The sequence below is a fragment of the Coregonus clupeaformis genome, chromosome 24 (genome assembly GCF_020615455.1).
Source record: "Coregonus clupeaformis isolate EN_2021a chromosome 24, ASM2061545v1, whole genome shotgun sequence".
In the NCBI taxonomy this organism is placed as follows: Eukaryota; Metazoa; Chordata; class Actinopteri; order Salmoniformes; family Salmonidae; genus Coregonus; species Coregonus clupeaformis.
In genome coordinates this window covers 45,587,594-45,611,159 of record NC_059215.1, presented here as the reverse complement: position 1 = coordinate 45,611,159, position 23,566 = coordinate 45,587,594, and the positions used below count along the sequence as shown (strand labels likewise).

Below are 23,566 nucleotides of genomic sequence, written 5' to 3'. Positions count from 1 at the left end.
GTAGTGTATGTCTTTAGTCTTTTTCTTTACGATAAACTATGAGGTCCTCAAGGGTCGACCAATCAGAATAATGTGGTCTCAGCGCGACCCAGGGCTACGGAAGTCTGGAGCTGGAAACATTTTTATCAAGAACATGGACGAGTCCATTGACAACAATGCCCTGTATGACACATTCTCAGCCTTCAGGAATATTCTGTCTTGTAAGGTAGACATTAGACATTCTATTCTTGTCTGAGTGTCAGGGCATCATTTTTCTGCACCAACATGAACTTTTCAATTTCAGGTTGTGTGTGATGAGAATGGCTCCAAAGGCTACGGCTTTGTTCACTTTGACACTCAAGAGGCAGCCAATCGAGCCATTGATACCATGAATGGAATGCTGTTGAATGACCGGAAGTGTGAGTGAACAAATTCCTACCAAGAGCTATTTATTCTATCCATATGGTATTTGTATTTGTATTTAATTTTTTACATTTCTTTCAACCAGTCTATAAACCACCTGGAATTGAATGAGATGTAAGTGGGGAAAGTGCAAAGAAAATCTGTAATGGTTTGGGAGGAGGAGGGAATATTGATTTGTTCAACGTTTATTCAGACCGTGATAAACGTTTTAGCAGATAATATTTTCATGTTCTTTGCTCAGGCTAGAGACATGTAGTGACTCTGGCAATGCACACCCAAAGGCCCATTTCCTGGGGGAAAAATGTCAGTTGTCCACGATTAGGTGAGGGGAAATAGTAGACAGTTGTTCCTGTCCTTTTTTTTTATTTGAATAAGGTTTGGTCTGATGGCCAAGTTGAGACTTGCAGGACTTTCTAAATCAAGCATTGAAAACATGCTTATGCTGAATGATAATCAACTGCCTGTCAAGAATGTGTAAAATCAAAGGTTGATATCAGAATCAATGTAAGTCTCCACACTTAAAACTACTCCACATCCCAGCATATGAGTTTGTTCTTTTGTATATATACATCATCCTCTGTTTTCTATTAAAGGATTTCTTTTTCTATATTTCTATCTCTCAACTGTCCCTGGTGATGGGTGTGGTGTTCAGTTTTGTTGGCCACTTTAAGTCCCGAAAGGAGCGACAGGCTGAGTTTGGGGCCAAAGCCATGAAGTTCACAAACGTGTACATCAAGAACTTTGGCGAAGACTATAGCGATGACAAACTCAAGGATGTCTTCTCAGCATTTGGTAAGAACATCCTGAAAGTAGGACATATGACTAGACTAGCTTTGACATGACTTAATATCCCTTTCTTTGGGCACTAGTATAAAGTGCTGGTTGATGTTGTATTTTATTGAAATGAACATTCTGGAACATCCATGTAATCAGATGTAGGGGGTGAATTGGCATGAAAGCTTATAATATATAGGCTCCTTGTCTTTTCTTGGTCTCCCAGGCAGGTCCCTCAGTGTGCGGTTGATGATGGACGAAAGGGTCTCGTGGATTTGGCTTTGTAAACTGTGGAAACCACGAGGATGCACAAAGGGTTTGTATATGGGTTTTATGGGACTACTCTGAAGTTGCTCCCTTATGTGTCATCTCCTCATCAACCATTATAATGTGAAAATTGGGAACATGACATTTAAAATTGGGCTTTTTTAGTTGACCTTGACTGCTTTTAGGCAGTTGAGCAGATGAATGGGAAAAAACTCATTCCTGGTCGAGTTCTGTATGTGGGACATGCTCAGAAGAGGATCGAGCGACAGGGGAAGCTGAAACGCAAGTTTGAGCTGATGAAACAAGAACGCATCCACCGCTATCAGGTACTGTGGGGAAGTGCGCACACCTGTGGTATGAAGAAAAATGGCTTTAACGTAAGTTAATTGGAAGAAGTGTCTTGTGTTGATTCAGGGGGTCAATTTGTACGTCAAGAACTTGGATGATGGGTTAGACGACGAGAAACTCAGGAAGGAGTTTGCACCTTACGGCACCATCACCAGTGCCAAGGTGGTAATACCCAACTTTTTCATGAGTAGTCACATCTGTTATCCAATGATGTATCACAAAGGATCTGTGTACTATCTCTGTACCTCGTAACTTCTTGATCTTCCCTAACTCTTGCCTTCACTCAGGTGATGACGGACGGGGTCCACAGCAAGGGCTTTGGCTTTGTCTGTTTCTCATCGCCCGAGGAAGCCACCAAAGCGGTGACTGAGATGAACGGCCGCATCGTGGTCACCAAACCGCTGTACGTGGCTATAGCCCAGCGCAAGGAGGAACGTAATGCCATCCTCACCCCAACAAGTACATGCAGAGGCTGGGCACCGTCGGGACCAGACCACAGGGTGAGTTGGAGGCAGCGCTCACATAGAAAGCTTTTTAGATGAGATACTGGAGCTAAAGGCAAATAATTAGAATTAAACGACTAAAGCGTTACTGCAACTCTAACATGTTTATTTGTTACACTAATGTGTTTGTTTGTGATGCCCTATTGACATGGCATGTGTTGTTTTGCTATCAGCCCCCTACTCAGGCCAGTTTGTTAGGTCTGCTGTTCCCCGACAAGCCTCCACCACCGTCAGAAAGGCCTCCACCCAGGGTCCACTCATCAACTACACACAGAGGATGGGTATGGGCTACATCCAAAAGCTTACTCAAAACACTTACTTACTAAACCAGTGTGTGCAAAAACCAAATAGTAACCAAGCGACACCCACCTCTCCAGCTAACATTGGCACACAGACAGCAGGAGGTCGTGCAGGCATGTCTGGTGATATGGTCTGAGGCATCCAGTATAAGCACTCCTCAGGGGTGCAGGACATTTCTAAGTTGCATCCTTTCCCCAATGAAATACAATGTAAAATAACTGCAGAATTGAATATGTATTTGTGTAGTTTATTGTTTTGACACAGAACATAATGATGCATACATTGTGGTGACTGATTGCTGGTATTTTACATCTGCCTTTAAGAGTTACATCCCAGTGGTAATTTGTATTGCATTGTGTTTAATATTTCCTGTTGTAAGGTTGTTACCCAGATGATGGCGCTAGCGGTGCACGTCAGTGGCCAGGAACCCCTCACTGCCTCCATGCTGGCTACAGCCCCTCTCATGGAGCAGAAAAAGCTGCTGGGTTGTGACTGGAATGGTATTGGTGAGTGTTCATTAATTGTGATGGCAGTCTCTCAATCTAATCTCATTCTCTCTTTCCCTTGGTTTGCAGGTGAGCGACTGTACCCGCCGATCCAGGGCCTTCACCCCAACCTGGCTGGTAAAATCACTGGGATGCTGCTGGAGATTGACAACTCTGAGCTGCTGCACATGCCGGAGTCACCAGAGTCCCTTCGCTCTAAGGTATGACATGCTTCCACTCTGTCCTTTCAGGTCAGCGAAGAGGAAGAAATTCTAAATGCATAAAGGAGGCCACTTATGAGCCCTGGGAGTTCCTTGGTGGTGGGTTATCATGGTTGTTATTGTGCTCTCTCTTCACTGTTCTCTCCAGGTGAAGGAGGTGGTGGCTGTGCTGCAAGCCCACCAGGCTAAGGAAAACTCTCCTAAGAAGTAAAGAACATAGTGAGTTAACAGTAGTTACTATGCCACAATTGACCACACAATTATTGTCTCAATGTGACTGTAAAGCAGTTCAGTTGCTGAATGTAATATTACTTGTGTTCCAGGACACTGCAAAGAATCGCTGAAGGACAAAGTTCAAACTAACACAAACATTTTTGAAAAGTGGGCAAAAAATAGATTTTTTTGGTAAATGGCACATTTGATTGAAATCTGTGAATTTGATAAATATATATCTGTGAAAATAAAACCATGCTTTTTGCAGTGGGTTGTTTATTCTACTTTTTTTTTTTTTTTAAAGAAAATGGCTTAGTATTTTTGTGCTTTAAACCTGTGTATCACGTCTCATTTGTTGTGGAATGAAACCCCCTTCAATTTTTCTGTTACAGATCAGTGATTAGTTCAGAACTATAGAATATGCAGAGAGTGAAATAGTGGTAAAGATTTTGATGTAACTGTAATTCCTTGGAGAAGTATACAGTGTTGATAATACCCCAATGGGATCTTTAAAAGGTGAAAACAAACTAGAGGCAAGAGGGGATCATATTGAGATGGGAATAGTTTCTGGATGTTCCAATAATGGAGACATTCAAACTAACCGGTAGGTACAGGTACCAATCGAAACATCTTGGCTCATACTGAATCTAAAAGTAATACCTAGTACATTCATGGTCAGTAACACAATTTAATCAAATGTTCTGTATGTAAGCAATAAGCATGACCTGCTGTGCTTGAGTAAAGGCCAGTACCAGCTTGCAGAGCAGATGGTTTATTACTTAGGTGTGCAGTATAGCAACAATTGCTGTTATTGTACACGTTTAAGCTCAGACTACATTATTTCACTGTTGGCCCTTTCAGCTACAGGTATCATGCAACAAGTGTAGCACTGCACCCGACAACATTCATGTGCAGTTGAAGTCGGAAGTTTACATACACTTAGGTAATTAAAACTCATTTTTCAACCACTCCACAAATTTCTTGTTAACAAACTATAGTTTTGGCAAGTCGGTTAGGACATCTACTTTGTGCATGACACAAGTAAATTGTTTACAGATTATGTCACTTAATCACAATTCCAGTGGGTCAGAAGTTTACATACACTAAGTTGACTGTGCCTTTAAACAGCTTGGAAAATTCCAGAAAATGTCATGGCTTTAGAGGCTTCTGATTGGCTAATTGACATGAGTCAATTGGAGGTGTACCTGTGGATGTATTTCAAGGCCTACCTTCAAACTCAGTGCCTCTTTGCTTGACATCATGGGAAAATCAAAATAAATCAGCAAAGACCTCAGAAAAACAATTGTAGACCTCCACAAGTCTGGTTCATCCTTGGGAGCAATTTCCAAACGCCTGAAGGTACCATATTCATCCATACAAACAATAGTATGCAAGTATAAACACCATGGGACCACGCAGCCATCATACCGCTCAGGAAGGAGACGCGTTCTGTCTCCTAGAGATGAACTGGTGCGAATCAATCCCAGAACAACAGCAAAGGACCTTGTGAAGATGCTGGAGGAAACCGGTACAAAAGTATCTATATACACAGTAAAACGAGTCCTATATCGACATAACCTGAAAGGCCGCAAGGAAGAAGCCACCGCTCCAAAACCGCCATAAAAAAGCCAGACTACGGTTTGCAACTGCACATAGGGACAAAGATCATACTTTTTGGAGAAATGTCCTCTGGTCTGATGAATCAAAAATAGAACTGTTTGGCCATAATGACCATCGTTATGTTTGGAGGAAAAAGGGGGTTATTTGCAAGCCGAAGAACACCATCCCAACCGTGAAGCACAGGGGTGGCATTATCATGCTGTGGGGGTGCTTTGCTGCAGGAGGGACTGGTGCACTTCACAAAATAGATGGCATCATGAGGAAGGAAAATGATATATTTATATTGAAGCAACATCTCAAGACATCAGTCAGGAAGTTAAAGCTTGGCCACAAATGGGTCTTCGAAATGGACAATGACCCCAAGCATACTTCCAAAGTTGTGTCAAAATGGCTTAAGGACAACAAAGTCAAGAGTGGCCATCACAAAGCCTTGACCTCAATCCTATATAAAATGTGTGGGCAGAACTGAAAAAGCGTGTGCGAGCAAGGAGGCCTACAAACCTGACTCAGTTACACCAGCCCTGTCAGGAGGAACAGGCAAAAAGTCACCCAATTTATTGTGGGAAGCTTGTGGAAGGCTACCCGAAACATTTGACCCAAGTTAAACAATTTAAAGGCAATGCTACCAAATACTAATTGAGTTGGAGAAAAATTGTCAAGATTATCTGAAGTTCCAAGCACAAAACGTCTAACTCTATTGACCAGTTATGTACTGCTAAATGTATTGACTTATCAATCAGTACCATACCCGTGGTGTAAATAGTAGCAATACCATTTCTAATGGTACAATGAATACCTTGAAGTTGTAAAAAAAAATTATCTGTTTGTAGGCATCGTTCTTTTAATTTAACACATTAACTGACAAAAACGTACATGGCAAATGAACATTTCTAAAAGCACAACTGACTGACTAAATGTACAATATAAATGTGGTAATGGGATGAGGACAGCATAGGGCAGACTGCAATTTGAGTCACAGGTTCATTTGTTTGGGCTGTCCCAAAAATGGGTTGTTCTTCTGGGGTCAGTTTCAACAGAAATATACGCAGTTCCCACTTCCCACTGTAAAACATCTGTATAACAACTCTGTACCCAGCGCGCCCCTACCCCCACCAAAACCCCCAACTGTAGTCTTACAATACAGGTTGAAACACACAACGTAATTTGCTCAAGTGCAGCTACAGAAATGTGTGGTTACAGAAGAACTCAAGCTTCTGATGGCTGTCAGACTGAACAATAAAACATTTTAAATCTCCTTCAAAACCTTTGTATTTCTAGATTAAGGTAGGGTGTACTGGTACAGTAATTCACTACTCTGTTCAATAAGAGCCCAACATATTAGCAAAAAAGTATGTACATTCTTGAAGCCAACAAGCGTTGTGACATCTACTCCATGCATGGCAGGCTCATCGCCGCACAGGCATCAATAACTGGGCGGCCGTTACCGAATCAGGGAATAGGTTGTGGTAGGTTGGGAGGGGTACGTACGCTGCAGTGATCATTTTACCTACGGAGAGAGAGAGAAAAAAAAATACATCAATACTTGTCAAATACATATGAATTAGTCATTTATTAAATGTAGAAACCTGAGAGTTCTAAAGAACATAATCGAGCTATAGATTACAAATCAGCAGCAGAAATTCCCTAAACATGGTACTATTTAATTTTGGTTAGTTCCCACCATCCCTAGCCACAAACATAACTGATCTAAATGCAAGGTATATAAATATCAAAGAATGACCATACATAATCCATTGGTACAAGGATACCCACCTGCAAACCACCGCCCATGTAGCGCATTCACTGCAGCCAGTGCTGTTGGGATTGTGGGGCATTTTACGTACACGTTGCCCTATAAAGGAAAGAAGTAATGAGGTAAGGGCAATAAGACAACGTTCAATTTGCAACAGACTATTTGATGGGTAAAATGGTATAATTGACAATAAAGAAATGGTGAATGCATTTATAATTTATTTACAAAGTGCGTAATTTGCTGGACCACCTTAGACCTATTCACTTCTTTAAAGTGCATTTCAAAAGCGGTTTACCTGAGGGGAGTTCTTGTCGACGTATATGTGGACAATTCCACCGTGTTTGTTGCACTCCTCAATGACGTCATCTTGAATCTCGACGTCCCAGCCGGGTTCATTTTCCCTGGAAAAGAGGCTGGTAATTTCAAGCCATTCATCAAACTCATCTGACCTAACCCAGCTTCAGGAAATGACCAGTTACATTTACATTGAAAGTAAATACTTTTTGGCTCCCAGAAACAAATTAATTAGTTTACAATCGTTCAGTATCTTCTAATTCTATCCTAATCTTATATTTGGGGATGCATTTGTGAACTTAGTTCAGTGAATTTTATTAAAACTCTAAAACAATGCTTCCTTTCATCATGAAATGAAAAGGTTAAAGTAGTGTCTTACGACTGTGGGTTGAACATGTTGGACAGCTGTAGGCAGTGAGTAGCCAGTGGCTGCGTTGTGAGGTTCATGGCCTGGTTCATGCTTGGAGCCAGGTTCAGTGAAGGGGTGGCAGGAGCTGTAAAAGGAGATGACAGTATCATTAACAGAGGTCCTTCTCACCAGAGCTGGAGTCAAGTGCAGATCAATTCCTGTCTGAGGAATTGATCAGTTCCTTAACTGACTGGAATTTCAATGGCATTAACTGACCCCAACCCTGCTTCTAACTGAGAACATCAAGCTGACCATCCTTTCCATTCCCTGCCCCCTTTACCAAGACAATCAATGAATACATCTCAAAGTACAGGACTGGTTTTTCCTCTGTGTTGTTTCAATGCACGTTTGGACACAATGTAGTTACACACAAGAAAACCAGAGATAATAACAGACAGCTTGAGAATCTTATAATGTGGCTTAAACAAAAATAAATGTGGGTATGCATGACCGCAATGATTTCAGACCAATACAAGAAAAAATGACCATGGGGGATTTCTCTCCGGTTTGAAACATGAGAACTTGAAACGAAATGATTTATTTTAGATGAGCATTAAATCATGTGCAGATTTGAGAAGCTGTACACTTTCTTTCACATTCACCTTCAGGGGGTGGGTTCAGCCTGGCTTGTATGTCTAAAAGATTAGAAGAAGAGAAATTAAAGACTTGCACTTCAGTTAGAAAAGGTTGTGAGGATGGAACGATGCACAATGGATGAAGACCATGGACTTACTACGCTGCACATCAAACCATTAGGCCTAGGTGCTAGAAGAGGACAGCCATAGCATATGGCAAACAATGTGAGAGAAGCAAAGGTTATCCTGTTTCTGCATGCTACTTCAATATCAGCATTCACATCTAACATGGTACTGTGATATTGTAGTGTGTTACATAAGTTTGAAGAGTCCCTTCACTTAGCAAGACAAACTGCTGGCTTTGGCAAGTCAAAACAACACACGGGTTGACTTGAATGATGTAAACTCATTCTGGGTTTCATACCAGTTGCCCATGATATTCAATGTGCTCTTTTCAAGCAGGGCCACGGTGAGTGAAAAAACAGCTTTCACATAGACATCTCAGAGACCAACTCTTTCATCAGAGGCTGACAACGTCATGGCAGGTTGTTGCAGGGATGTGATCAGAAGTGATTAACATACCTCATAATGAGTGTTGGTGGCAATGCCGGATTGGCCTTTAGTGTTTACATGTGGATCTATTGGATAAATGTGGAAGAGATCATTAAAGGAGAAATGATAGTGAGAAAAGATGAGAAGTCTTATGGCGGTTCATTTGAGATGATCATATACAGTGGTTCCTCAATCAAAAGTTTTGAGCTTATGCCGCTACCATTTGTGGCAGATTGTGCTAAATTGCGTAATTCTGTCATTGCACCACACTATCACAAGGGGGAGTTAGAACGCTGATCTATCGGTAGTCTGAACTGTGGCACAAATTGACAATCTTTTCCTAAATTAATGGAGGTGTGAATGTTTCAGTCCAAGAGTCTCCTCTTTGGCACTTGAGTCCTGCATCAGGCAACAACAACAACAAAGAAGCTGACGGGTGGTTCCAGAGTTGAGAGAACTTGGGTAAATACAATAGCGTAATTACACTTGTGGACTGACTTTTTATTTTTTTACAAAAGGATAGTCTAATTGCTTGGCTAGGTGTGAAAAATCCCCCAATTTGTGCCACAGTTTAGACTACCGATAGATGCTGCGGTCAGTCAGAGTTGAGTCTTATTTAACCCTGCATTATAACTTCTTTTGAACGAAAGCCAGGAATGAGTGAGTCATTCAGCCCTATGCTGTTCCTGCTTCTATTGCCTATTTGAGTGTTTGTTTTATATCCTACTGATTCTGTGATCACCAAGCCTCATGCAACCGCAAAATGTAGGATAAAGCAATTTCATAAATCCGTCTGTTTTTAAAATTTGCTATGCTGTATTAAAGGCTTTACACATTTTTCATTAGAACAGACTCTCTGGTATTACTTATAATTTATTTAGTATTGTTTACACTGTTCCAAACTGGCAGATAAATTATTGTAATCTAACAGCACCTGTTTGTCATGCAATAGTATCTCTTGCACCTTTGACAATGATTTTACATGAGGCCTAATTCACAATATGCCTAAAATACTTATATCCACTAGGCTAATAAATAAATCACATTTTTCCTTTTGATTATTTAATTAACCTATATCATATTATTTCAAGTTATCCCTTTAGAGCACATGCAAAATCAATTTGGAGTTGTTGAACAGGAGTGACAAAATGTATTACAATTCTATTTGAATTAATGGAATGATGAGGATGAAGAAGAGTTATTGAATTTAGAACAATAGTTTAAGATTTGCTCTTCCTTTGTTTCTACTTTGTCAGAAGAAGCTTTAACTGGACTGTAGCTTATTACTTATTAAAATGGTTGTTACACTAAGGTTTTTATTCTAAGAGAAACAAAAATGGTCTGTTATATTCCATTATTTCTTAAAATATGTGTTGACTGAGGGTGTGGAAATTGTAGGATTATTTTGCTCTTCACTCTGAGTCGCTTAGAAGCCTAGGTCTACTCCCAACCGGTCACGTTGTACAGCGCCATATTTTCCTAACGGAAACACTGAGGCCTACATAGCCTACTGTAAAATGCATTTTCGTTTTTCTTGGAATAGAAACACCATAATATTAATCCATTTAATTAAGCTACATTTCTAACAGTATAAAAAGCACAACAAATACAATAATAATTTACAAACAAATTATCAATCCCATATAGTCTGTTCTAACAAAACAAAACAAAAGTTTTAAAGTCTCTAGTACAGCCAATATTAAAAACAGTCAAATGCATTTGTGAATTCAATCGCTTTAGCCGACATGTTGCGGTTTATTCATTGTTTAATTATTCAAGGCTCCCTTTGTTATTTCATTTTATAACTAAAACGCATGACTGTATTTAAAGACATGGATGACTTGTATGCTGTGTGATGACATGCACAAATGAATTAATGATAACCTGTATATTGAAGTAGGCCTTTATGCCAATAAGTAAGTTACGCTAAAACAGCTACAGTAGACAGGACTCTTAGGCCTACAGCTCCATGTCATTTCAATAACTTAGCTTCTCAAAGATGCCCTCTGGTGGTCAAACTAGCATTAAACGGCAACAATGGCTGACAGTAAAATATTATGACGTCATGCACTCCAACAGTGCCATACCATTCCGCAGCACACCGCAAGCTGTGCTGCAGTATGACACAACTTTTAAAGGAAGAACCGCTGTACTGGTGGTCATGGATGCAGATAATGTTAACCCATTTAGTCTCCAGATAATGTTAACCCTCTTTGCATGTTTTTATAGATTTATAAATAAACCCCAAATCCCTGCCGATGAAAAACATCCCCACAGCATGATGCTGCCACCACCATGCTTCACTGTGGGGATGGTGTTCTCGGGGTGATGAGAGGTGTTGGGTTTGCGCCAGACATAGTGTTTTCTTTGATGGCCAAAAAGCACAATTTGAGTCTCATCTGACCGGAGTACCTTCTTCCATATGTTTGGGGAGTCTCCCACATGCCTTTTGGCGAACACCAAACGTGTTTGCTTATTTTTTTCTTTAAGCAATGGCTTTTTTCTGGCCACTCTTCTATAAAGCCCAGCTTTGTGGAGTGTACGGCTTAAAGTGGTCCTATGGACAGATACTCCAATCTCCGCGGTGGAGCTTTGCAGCACCTTCAGGGTTATCTTTGGTCTCTTTGTTGCCCTCTGATTAATGCCCTCCTTGCCTGGTCCGTGAGTTTTGGTGGGCGGCCATCTCTTGGCAGGTTTGTTGTGGTGCCATATTCTTTCAATTTTTTAATAATGGATTTAATGGTGCTCCGTGGGATGTTCAAAGTTACGGATATTTTTTTGTAACCCAACCCTGATCTGTACTTCTCCACAACTTTGTCCCTAACCTGTTTGGAGAGCTCCTTGGTCTTCATGGTGCCGCTTGCTTAGTGGTGTTGCAGACTCTGGGGCCTTTCAGAACAGGTGTATATATACACACACTGAGATCATGTGACACTTAAATAAAGTCCACCTGTGTGCAATCTAACTAATTATGTGACTTCTGAAGGTAATTGGTTGCACCAGATCTTATTTAGGAGCTTCATAGCAAAGGGGGTGAATACATATGCATTCACCACTTTTCCGTTATTTATTATTTCAAATTTTTTGAAACAAGTTATTTCTTTCATTTTACTTCACAAATCTGGACTATTTTGTGTATGTCCATTACATGAAATCCAAAGAAAAATCTATTTAAATTACAGGTTGTTATGTAACAAAATAGGAAAAACGCCAAAGGGGATGAATACTTTTGCAAGGCTTCTTAACACCCGCCCGCTTATCCCGTAAGCCAGCTGCACCAATGTGTCGGAGGTTTGGCGGGTCATGTTTCAGAGGACGCATGACTCGACCTTCGCCTCTCCCGAGCCCGTTGGGGAGTTGCAGCGATGAGACAAGATCGCAATTAGATATCACGAAATTGGGGAGAAAAAGGGGGCATAAAAAAAAGACAACTTGCAAAGAGGGTTCACATTATCCGGAGACTAAATGGGTTAACATTATGTGCATCCATGACCGCCAGTACAGGCGCCCGGCCCGCCACAAGGAGTCGCTAGAACGTGATGAGCCAAGTAAAGCCCACCCGGCCAAACCCTCCCCTAACCCGGACGACGCTGGGCCAATTGTGTGCCGCCCTATGGGACTCCCGGTCACGGCCGATTGTGACACAGCCTGGGATCGAACCCGGGTCTGCAGTGCCTTAGACCACTGCGATGCAGTGCCTTAGACCGCTGCGCCACTCGGGAGGCTTTGCATCGTTTTCTGATACATCACAGACCAAATTAAGGGAGGAGCAAAAAGGTCACTGGAAATCATACTGCCAAAGCATGTCTGACAGCTTTCCTTTGCTACCTACCTTTAGAATGAGTTTTATGATTAATAGCCAAAGCAAACTTAGTGGTGCATTTCACATTTGCATGAGGTATCAATAAGCTCAAACTTCAAATGTCCTTAGATGAGTAGTTCCTTCCACAATATGCAGTATGATACGTTACACATGGATAACGAGCCTACCTGTACCAGCTGCCATGTTGCTGAAGTGGATTGGAGTAGAGTGGATGGAACCACTCATCTGTAGAGGCTGCTGTGCAGCTGGAGGGATCTGAAGACCAGTACCTGAGGGAAACAAACTATTCATTAGCATCAAGTCTGTTCAAAGCTATTCAAAACAACTTGAGCACACATACTGGAACGATTATAGAAGTCAACTGGGGTATCAACACCTTGGTTGACCAATTAGTTTTACATTTAAGCACAACAGGTAGAGATATCGAATACTAAGCTCAACTTTCACTTACGGCTGACAAATAAACCTAATGGCAATTATGAGCGCCAAAAAGACCAAATCTCACCCTCAGCCAGCCGGGCCATGAGCTGCAGGCGCCCGGTGGTGCCCAGGTCGATGCCCGTCCTCTCCAGCTCGTCGTTGTCCAGGAAGGAGCTGGCGGTGGAGGAGTCGGTGCGTTCCGTCACGTGACCAACCTTCATGGGCCGTCCGGCCAGCTCAAAGCCATTCAGCTGCTCCAGGGCCTTCTTAGCGCACTCTGCATCTGCAAACTACAATAACACAGTGTGAATCAGCTAACTAAAATGGCACACAGCCCAATCTATTGTAAGTCTAAATCAGGAACTTACTGAGATGAAACCATATCCTTTGGATCGTCCAGTTTCACTGTCATTCATCAGTTGTATGCTCTCAATCTGTTTATGAAAACAGTTATATATATAAAGAGAGTTAGTGTAGATGGAGGTTAAAATGTAATTGATAAGTAATGGTGTTTCCTCCTTACCCTTCCGAAAGGGTCAAAGACGCCTCGCAGCATCTCCTCTGTGATGTTGAAGTGCAGAGAGCCCACATACAGCCGCATGGGGCCAGCATTACCCTTCTGAAGGTTGTTGGCCATTGCTGCAGCTCTGTTCTTCTCAGCCTGCACACACACAAAATGGTGAGTCTATGCCATCTGCCAAGTAAGCGGTGAAAGGTGACATCACATTTACTAATTCCATCAATGCTATAGTTAAATCAACTACCTGAGAGGCCTGCACGATGATGGGCACTCCTAGAAGTCTCTGACCAGTCAAGCCAATAGCCAGCGGGACTGAATTCACTTCCAGAAACTCAATGTAGGCAATGCCCTTTGACCTCCTGGAGTTTCTGTCGGAGATCATCCTCACGTCTCTCACCTACAGGGGATAAAATAGTAATCGTGTATCAAGAGTGAGCACCTTCCTAAAGACCAGTAGTTAAATAAAGTCTCGATGTTGAATTATTTCATGCGTCAAAGAGATAATGCAATATACTTTTAAGTTTGTAAACTGCGAATACTGACTTTCCCCACGGCTGAGAAGAAGTCCTCTAGGTCTCGTGGTCTGATTCTGGCTGCCAGCTGCATACAAAAAACAGTACGGGCATCCCTCTCCTCTGGGGTCAGGTTGTCAATTGGTTGCCTTGAAAAAGAGAAAAAACGGAGTAACATAGATCATTTTCATGAATGGTGAGCAAAGAGTCCTGTTCACAAAACTTGTCTGAAACCATGATAGCGCTTCTAAATCACATCAAAGTTTATTGGTCGCGTACACAGATTTGATCGTAGGTGCAGCGAAATGCTTACGTCTAGCTCCAACAAAGCAGGAATATCTAGCAATACAACAACACACACAATCTCAAAATTAAAAAAACAAAAGAAATTAAGACGTCTCAGTACGATGTCCAGAATATAAATATGTATATAAATGGTGTATTTAGCAGTAGTTATATAGGATAAGTCATGACTAGAATACAGTATATACACATATAAAGTGGGTAAAACAGTATGTAAACATTTAAAGTGACCAGTGTTCAATTACTATGTACATAGGGCAGCAGTCTAAGGTTCAGGGCAGGGTACCAGCTTGCTTGTGATAGCTGTTTAACAGTCTGATGGACTGGAGATAGAAACTGTTTATCAGTCTCTCGGTCCCAGCTTTGATGCACCTGTACGGTCTCCATCTTCTTAATGATCTTATTGGCCTTCCTGTGACACTGGGTGCTGTAGATGTCCTGGCGGGCAGGCAGTGTGCCCCCGATAATGCGCTGGCTGACCGCACCACCCTCTGGAGAGCCCTGTGGTTGCGGCCGGTGAAGTTGCCGCACCAGGCGGTGATACAGCCTGACAGAATGCTCTCGATGGTGCATCTGTAGAAGTTTGTGAGGGTCTTGGGGGCCAAGCCAAATTTCTTCAGCCTCCGGAGGTTGAAGAGGCGCTGTTGCAACCTCTTCACCACGCTGTCGGTGTGGAGGGACCATTTCAGGTCCTCCGTGATGTGCATGCTAAGGAACTTGAAGCTTTTTACCCTCTCCACTGCGGCTTCTAACTAGACAATCCAGCTGTGTATCTCACCTTACTGGACTCTTGTCTTTCTTGAAGGGGCTATGACTTCTTGAGCGTCTCCAACTGAAAAAAAGTACAATCACAACGTTTAGTTCTTACCCAGACTTCACATACATACTTTATTGACAAGACATCCAAAAGGCAACCACCAACAATTCACAAAGAATTTAATCATAAAAACCTTAGTTTGTTGGCATGTGGTGGACCAATCTTCCCTCCCGGACCACCATAAAATTTCAGCCCTAAACTAGGGTGTAAAACAAGGTTCAGCTCAGTATGTATGCCTCCTACTGATTAAGGTTATATGCCAAACTGTATAGGTTTTTAATACATAAGTAATATTCTATTCAACTTAGTTTCCAACTTAGTTCCCCCCACTCATTTGGGCCTACTTTGTGTACTCTACTTCTCTTGAAACACATCAGCCCGGTCACATAAACAGGGAGGGGGTTGACCTGAGGACACAAACCCCAGGGCTATGGCTTCAGTTATCCGTCTCATGCGTGAACTTCAACATAGAAGGCAACAAACTACACCGCTTTTAAATACAAAACCCGGTTTCATTTCATCAACACAAAGTTTCTATAGACAACAGCTTTCACGGTGGAAACCACAAATTACGTCCAACGAGGAGATATAGCAGATTAATCCAACCCATTTTTGTCTGCAGACAACACAGACAGAACACAAGACATAAGGAAGGCCAAAAATTGTGACACAGGAAAAATACTCTATACATAAGCATTTCCCAAACTCGGTCCTCAGGAACCCAAGGGGTGCCCGTTTTGGTTTTTTGACCTTACACTACACAGCTGACTCAAATGATCAAAGCATGATGATCAGTTGATTCTTTGAAATCAGCTGTGTAGTGCTAGGGCAAAAACCAAAACGTGCACTGAGTTTGGAAAACCATGCTATACATACAAGGGGCTCCGGTGTCCTCTGTAGCATATAGCATGTTCGCTGCTACGGGAGCCACTGCGGCGGCGCTCTTTACTGCAGCTCCGTTTCTTCTCCCAACTCTTGCTCCTCTTCCGATCACGGCTCTTCTTCCCGTCTTTGCTCTTGCTTCTGCGCTTGTCAGAGCTCGGGCTCCTCTTTTTCCTGGAACACAGGATGACATTATCAGGGTGCAGTCACCGAATACAATTGTAAACAGACACTTCAGACATCTCCTATCCATCACTGATGCAGTTTCCAAAAGGTTACATGATTGAAGCATGACTAGTAGCAACTAACTGACACGATAATGTGGAGATGGTTTAGCAAAGAGTTTAAAATCAGTACTTACTTCTTCCTACTGCGCTCTTCATGTCCGTTAGCACTAGAGGACTTTCTCTCATCCTAAGCAGGGTTGATAGAAGAACATCATGAGGATGTAGAGGAAACATTGCAAGTCGTCAGGGGTAAGGGAACAAGAAAATACAGAATATATTAATATAGTAAAAATACTGTTAACATTACTAATATGTTTGGACAAGTATCTAAGGCGGTACTTCTACAGCCCCGGTAGAGTTCCACTCCCATTACTCCCCCCGCTGTTATAACTACATATTGTACAGTCGTGGTCAAAAGGTTTTGAGAATGACACAAGTTTGGGTCTTCACAAAGTTCGCTGCTTCAGTGTTATGAGATATTTTTGTCAGATGTTACTATGGTATACTGAAGTATAATTACAAGCATTCCATAAGTGTCAAAGGCTTTTATTGACAATTACATTAAGTTTACGCAAAGAGTCAATATTTGCAGTGTTGTTCTTTTTCAAGACCTCTGTCAATTAACTTCTGGGCCACATCCTGACTGATGGCAGCCCATTCTTGCATAAGCAATGCTTGAAGTTTGTCAGAATTTGTGGGGTTTTGTTTGTCCACCCGCCTCTTGAGGATCGACCACAAGTTCTCAATGGGATTAAGGTTTGGGGAGTTTCCTGGCCATGGACCCAAAATGTAGACGTTTTGTTCCCCGAGCCACTTAGTTATCACTTTTGCCTTCTGGCAAGGTGCTCCATCATGCTGGAAAAGGCATTGGTCATCACCAAACTGTTCTTGGATGGTTGGGAGAAGTTGCTCTCTGAGGATGTGTTGGTACCATTCTTTATTCATGGCTGTGTTCTTAGGCAAAATTGTGAGTGAGCCCACTCCCTTGGCTGAGAAGCAATCCCACACATGAATGGTCTCAGGATGCTTTACTGTTGGCATGACACAGGACTGATGGTAGCGCTCACCTTGTCTTCTCCGGACAAGGTGTTTTCCGGATGCCCCAAACAATCGGAAAGGGGATTCATCAGAGAAAATTACTTTACCCCAGTCCTCAGCAGTCCAATCCCTGTACCTTTTGCAGAATATCAGTCTGTCCCTGATGTTTTTCCTGGAGAGAAGTGGCTTCTTTGCTGCCCTTCTTGACACCAGGCCGTCCTCCAAGTCTTCGCCTCACTGTGCGTGCAGATGCACTCACACCTGCCTGCTGCCATTCCTGAGCAAGCTCTGCACTGGTGGTGCCACGATCCCGCAGCTGAATCAACTTTAGGAGACGGTCCTGGCGCTTGCTGGACTTTCTTGGGCGCCCTGACGCCTTCTTCACAACAATTGAACCTCTCTCCTTGAAGTTCTTGATGATCCGATAAATGGTTGATTTAGGTGCAATCTTCCTAGCAGCAATATTTGTGCAAAGCAATGATGACGGCACGTGTTTCCTTGCAGTCAACCATGGTTAACAGAGGAAGAACAATGATTTCAAGCACCACCCTCCTTTTAACGCTTCCAGTCTGTTATTCTAACTCAATCAGCACTCTCACCTGTGTTAACAAGAGAATCACTGACATGATGTCAGCTGGTCCTTTTGTGGCAGGGCTGAAATGCAGTGGAAATGCTTTTTTTAAATTAAGATAATTTTCATGGCAAAGAAGGACTTTGCAATTAATTGCAATTCATCTGACCACTCTTCATGACATTCTGGAGTATATGCAAATTGCCATAATCAAAACTGAGGCAGCAGACTTTGTGAAAAATAGTATGTGTCATTCTCAAAACTTTTGACCACGACTGTACAGTACTCAATCCAACCAAAAGTCTAGGTCTATGGGAAAATAAGACTATTTTGGAATGCTACAGTAAGCCATGGAAACTGTTTGGTCATCTCAACCCCACCCCTCCTTTGTCGTACCAATACCACTATCTGTTCCTAAGCCCACTGAGGCCATGCTTGGCCCACAGCCGCTAAAAAGAGATCCTGTGGTTGATGTCAGTCCAGTGATCTTCACCCATTTTCGTTCTTGGACTGTAAGAGTTCGATGCCACCTCTGTCACACATCTCGCCCGGAAGAAAACAGGGATTCACACTGCTTAGTAATATGGACTCCCAAGTAAAACTGAAGAAAAAAAAAAATCCACTAGTTCAGCCTCATGTTAAATGTCCTATTTATTTATTTGTATTTTGTGCCAGCTGAATGGATGTGTTTGTATTTGAATGGCTTGTATTTATTAGGGGGAAAATACTCATACTGGTGAAATCATTAACTACATTTATAATAGAAATGAAATTTTTAAATAAATCTTACAAATAAATTGTAGTAAGAAAATAAACGAAAATTACTGGTGTTAAAAGGCATGCAAAGTCAAGATGCTGATTTACAAAATCGGAAACCATCACAATAGACTTGGGCAGGGAGAAACTATTCATATTTTAAAATAATCAATAGCTTGTTTTGTTGACCTTGGTAAAATCGTGACTACACATTTAAGCCTTATCAATGATTTGTTAAAGTGTACTATAGAGTAGACGAATCTACTAAAGCCAAATGTAAGGATAAAATAGGTACTAATACATGTAAGGCCTATTTCAGGTCAGACTTACTTGATTGACACTGATCAACAAAGGTCAATGCATATAAATAGAATATGTGCCAGAACTACTGGTGTCACAGTAATTATATTTCTATGGGTCAATCCAACTGTAACGTTAGGTGTAAACATGGTGAAAATGCCTTTAGCTACCATGTCAACAGAAAATGTGAATACTGTCTCCTTTGCATGCGAGGTAAAATGTGCTGATTATCACACATTTGCATTCACCTTGTTGTAACCAAACAGGTGATAGGATGTTCAAAAATGAGGCTCTTTTTGTCCTAGGGGGATCACAGTACATCAATACATTGCGCAATTACTACCTTACTTTTTTTCCACAGTTCACACTTGAATCAAAAGGTGAGAGAAGAGGTGAGATATCATTAGGCAAGTCTACAAAGAGAGATAGATGGGCGTTTATTCCGAATTTTGGATTTGTCTGAATGAATCACACACACCACATTCAAACATTTTGAGAGAAGCACACACAATCCTTTAACCATAAATAATAGCTACACATCTGAGCAGCAGAGATGATACAAGACCAGCAAATAGTGAATGCACAAAAAAACATAGCTACAAGCCTGGCAATTCTAGCTACCCACCTTTCTGTATGGAGCCTCTAGCATAGCCTCAATGTCAAAGTCGTCTGACATGGTCTCCTGAAAGAGAAAACATGATACAATCAAGTCAAAACATCAGTCATGCGATAAAAGCAAGACATTTGAGAAGAAATATGTCTAGCTAGATAGCTTGTTACTACAACCGGCACAGAATAGATGGGTTACAATGCATTTCTCATCCCTGGATTGAGGTTAGTTTTCTGAATGTGCCGGCTCTGCGGTGTCTTAATCTAAACAAGAAGCCTAAGGTGTTCGGTGACACGACAAACAATGGACGCTATGTGAGAATTCAAAAAAAAAAAAAAATCGGTAAACAAATCTATTTTCACTAAATGTCAATCATGTGGTCAAAATACATAAATCCTTTGAAAACATGAATGCGGCAGTTGTTACCCATGTCTTAATATTCCAATACTGTACGTTAATATATATATGCAATATGAGCCCAAATGTAAAGCAAGTGCTGTGTTAAGAACGTTCAAATCTGAGGGACAGCCTTTTTTGTGAAACCCGCAAAATCACGTGTTCATATTTGCTCTTTACGATGGGTATTCCTCAGAGTAAGATCGATGTGACATTGTATCGCCAAGTATGTATGGGAAATCCTGAGGGTGTTTCACGGTCATCTGACAACTTTTGACTGAAATATAAGGTAAGAAGTTGATTTTGCTTCTGTCACAAGAAAAAAAAACAGCAGGCTACAAAGTAGAGCTTCGTAGCTACATTTTGATGTATGGGTTATCAGGGATTGGTCCAAATTGATGTTTTGCCACACCCATTTCCACGATGAGTGCTAGCTGTGTGGGAGTGCCTGATGCAGTTCGCTGAGGTAACAAGCCGGGCAAGAGGCAGCGCTGCATGGCATTGGCTGTTTTGTGCCAGCATCAAATTCAGTGTAAAATCCCAGTTTTGCATAAATATGTCAACAATATAACCACCTTACTTTAAATGAATGGGCGTAACATGCTGTATATTTTTTTATTCCGTAGACTAATTACCATATTAAGTATCTAATTTACATAAAGTAGTATAACAAGTTTTATTCTAATTTCATAAATTGTTTCAAATTGTTATAAACTCAGTTTTGCATAAAGCATTTTGATTTGTTAATAATATCACCACCCTACCTTAAATTATTAGTCTTAAATTACTGTAATTGTGTATTAATGTGCATACTTTGAATAATATTGCATTTTACATTTATTTGAATCATCTGTGTTCTACATCAGTTCTGAAAATGGCAAAACAATATGACCACCCTATCTTGAGATATTGGACAAAACGTGTTGAATTTTTGAATTGAGAGAGGTGATTTGGTGCCATTATTGACTAGGGGTTAACATTGACCTGCCCACAACCTTTTTGACCTTTTCTGATAACTTCAAAATAAGATCTCAGCAATGGTAAGTCCTATCCTCATGAAATAAACTGTTCTGTGATACTATAACATGGAATACAAAGTTTAGCATCAGAACCAAAGTTTCATTTTGTCCCCTTACACCCTAGGAAGCCTGTCCGACCCCAGTGCAGCTGTAAACAAGCGTAGGGTCGGAATCTATTCTGGATAAAATTATACCAAACAGTACCAAAAACAGTACAGTTTGAAGATAGGCCAAAACTGCTCCTCCAATAGAAATCCCCGATCACACTTCTAGGCGAGGTAATGGCGACGTCGTTGGCTAGCTAAGCTCATACGTAGTAACACGTCATGTGCAAGCCGGCACTCTTTCGATATAAAGTTGCTTTTGACGAAAATTAAAACGTGTCAGTATGTCACTTTCGCGAGGCTGGAGAAATAACATGTTCAACTACTTAAGACATTGGCTCGAATCTAGGTTGTGCCTTTAGATTTTGAGAAGACTAACAACTAAGGAAGAATCTCATTGCCTTCTCAAACCCCGGCCTGGTCTGTCGCAAGCGTTCTCGGAAGTCTCGCCTCTAGGTTTAGAAACTCTGACAGTCCTGAGCGTCACATAAGCTCTTTACAATCTGCTAGCTAGCGCATTACTGTCCCTTTTTTTGACCAACACTCCTGCAGCTTCCAACAAGCTAGAGCAAGAACCACATTGAACTTGACTTGCGTAAAATTAGCTAGCTACCTGGCTTACTACCAATATGTTTACTAGTAACGTAGCTAGCCTAGTTAGACAACGTTAGCCAAAACCCATCTGAGGAAGATGTGCCTGTGGCGATTTGTAATAGTAGTCGCTAACTTACCGCAGGGATTTGTCCCAACGTCTGCTTCTTCTGTGCGCAGAAACAATTCAGTTAGCTAGCAAACTTATCAATCAGCCAGTGAGCTAGCCAGCTAACGTTCCTTCAGGATAAAATTGGCCCAATTTCACCTTCCCAACAACAGTTTGAAAAGAAAAAAAAGCTCCCGTTCCGCTCTAACGTAACGTATTAGCTAGCTAACGAAATTATTAATAGCAGCCCGTAAGGTATTTAGCCTTATAATAGCTAGCTATAATGTGTATAACCTTTTTTAGCGTTTGAAGTTGTTTCACAAAACAACTTTCATTAGCTTCTCTAAAATTGCGTTCTCTCGTCTGATCAACACACGACTTGCGATGAGGGTGGTCCTATCTAAAACGGTGCAATGCTGGGTCCTTAGGACGTCCCTAACCTTAACCCCTACTACTACTTATTCTTCTATGGTATATTGGCGATCACACAATTTAATGTGCATCCCGCCACCTACTATGCAGGATGGAAACAGGACCCCCCCCCCAAAACGGAACTACCAAAAAAAACGAACAAAAATAAATAAAACAACTGTTCTCTTAAAAATAAATAAATAAAACAGATCTGATCCCTACACAGGCTCAAGTGGAACCTGGGAGGGCGGGTCTTCCGATGTAAAATCCCTGAGTCCCAAAAACGTTTCTGCTGCAGCCACAATAATGTCTAGTTTCTTTTAGACTTGTGCTCTACAGTTTATAACTATGGAAATGAACGCAACAAAATCCACAGGGTATCTTTTGTCTGGCAGCAAACATTTATACAGGCTGTGGTGTATCCACTACCATCTCTTCACTAGCATCACTTGTTTTCTCAATTATTTTAATCGCCTCTGCATCGGAGATTTGATTGACCACTAACTTTTGCAACTGCAATTTCCTTCACCCTTACAAGATCATGATACCCACCACAATTGCAACACCGTCGTCCTTCTACTCACCTTTCTTCAGTATACTCTGTTCGTCAGCACACACTTGAAACATGGCCAAATCCTTTACAATTCTTACACTGTAATGGTTTGGGGACGAAAGCTCTTAAGGCGTATCTTATATAACCAAGCTTCACATGCGTAGGTATTTGTACTTTATCAAAAAACAACAGGACCGACAGACTTTCTTATTTTTCTCTATTCACCCAGCGGGTCAGACGCCGGGCACCAACCACGCAAGGAATTATCTTCAGGTATTCAACCTGAACTTCCGTCGTCACCCCTGAGATTACTTATTTGACGGGTGCTCTACTCCGATGTTCAAAACACAAAACTTCTGTTGTCCGGATTGTTTTGAGGCCCACTGCAATCTTCCTCTGCTCTTCAGAAATACAATGAATCAAAGTAAGACCATTCTTGGTCACTCTGGCAGACTCCACTTTTCAAAGCGCATACTTCACAATTTTCAACACCTCAAACGGGATTCCCACATATGCATCCTTACTCAACAAACGCATCCAAACAAGAAGCGATTCATTTTCATTTACACATGTATCCACCACTCCAATTTTAGACAATTTCCTTTTTGTTCCAGTTTTCGATATTACTGTTGTCCACTCAGAACATTGTTCTTCACCAAATTTACTAGACGCGCTGCTTAATTCGAACTCATCAACCACTTCTGCCATCTTCCTCCCTTAACCCTTACGCTAACCATAACCACCTTTAACCCTCACCATTTTACATGTCAACTTCAATAGGGTAGGGACTCCCAAGGATCCCTGATAGCAAGGATCTGATAAAACAGGGTACTCCACCGCCTCACTCTATGCTCATTTACATTTTTGTCATTTAGCAGACGCTCTTAC

At 41.5% G+C, this 23,566-nt stretch overlaps 2 protein-coding genes across 9 annotated transcripts; one reads left to right on the top strand and one right to left on the bottom strand.

Moving 5' to 3' along the window:
- The first annotated feature begins 36 nt into the window (after positions 1–36).
- LOC121538597 (polyadenylate-binding protein 1A) lies at positions 37–3,761 on the top strand. Of its 7 annotated transcripts, none has more exons than XM_041846756.2 (10): positions 37–162; positions 284–398; positions 1,055–1,194; positions 1,403–1,769; positions 1,858–1,956; positions 2,079–2,291; positions 2,468–2,575; positions 2,974–3,300; positions 3,449–3,519; positions 3,624–3,761. In XM_041846756.2, the coding sequence occupies exons 4-9, from the start codon at positions 1,641–1,643 to the stop codon at positions 3,509–3,511; spliced, it is 939 nt and encodes a 312-aa protein (XP_041702690.2). In that variant the 5' UTR covers positions 37–162; positions 284–398; positions 1,055–1,194; positions 1,403–1,640; the 3' UTR covers positions 3,512–3,519; positions 3,624–3,761. The 7 variants fall into 7 exon arrangements, 6 of the variants coding, with proteins under 6 accessions (XP_041702690.2, XP_041702689.2, XP_041702688.2 ...); XM_041846755.2 differs by having other exon boundaries at positions 644–1,194; XM_041846754.2 differs by having other exon boundaries at positions 284–724.
- A 1,901-nt stretch (positions 3,762–5,662) lies between these two features.
- On the bottom strand, positions 5,663–22,262 carry LOC121538595 (RNA-binding protein 39). 2 transcript variants are annotated; one of them, XM_041846750.2, is made up of 17 exons: positions 21,746–22,262; positions 19,511–19,567; positions 16,355–16,407; positions 15,988–16,167; positions 15,245–15,310; positions 15,073–15,126; positions 14,023–14,140; positions 13,724–13,876; positions 13,483–13,620; positions 13,328–13,393; positions 13,045–13,249; positions 12,707–12,808; positions 8,192–8,224; positions 7,560–7,674; positions 7,182–7,287; positions 6,907–6,985; positions 5,663–6,640 (listed from the first exon to the last, which is right to left on the bottom strand). In XM_041846750.2, exons 2-17 carry the CDS (start codon positions 19,559–19,561, stop codon positions 6,540–6,542), a joined length of 1,620 nt encoding a protein of 539 aa, XP_041702684.1. In that variant the 5' UTR covers positions 19,562–19,567; positions 21,746–22,262; the 3' UTR covers positions 5,663–6,539. The 2 variants fall into 2 exon arrangements, with proteins under 2 accessions (XP_041702684.1, XP_041702685.1); XM_041846751.2 differs by lacking the exon at positions 8,192–8,224 and having other exon boundaries at positions 5,666–6,640; positions 21,746–22,260.
- Positions 22,263–23,566: the final 1,304 nt, after the last annotated feature.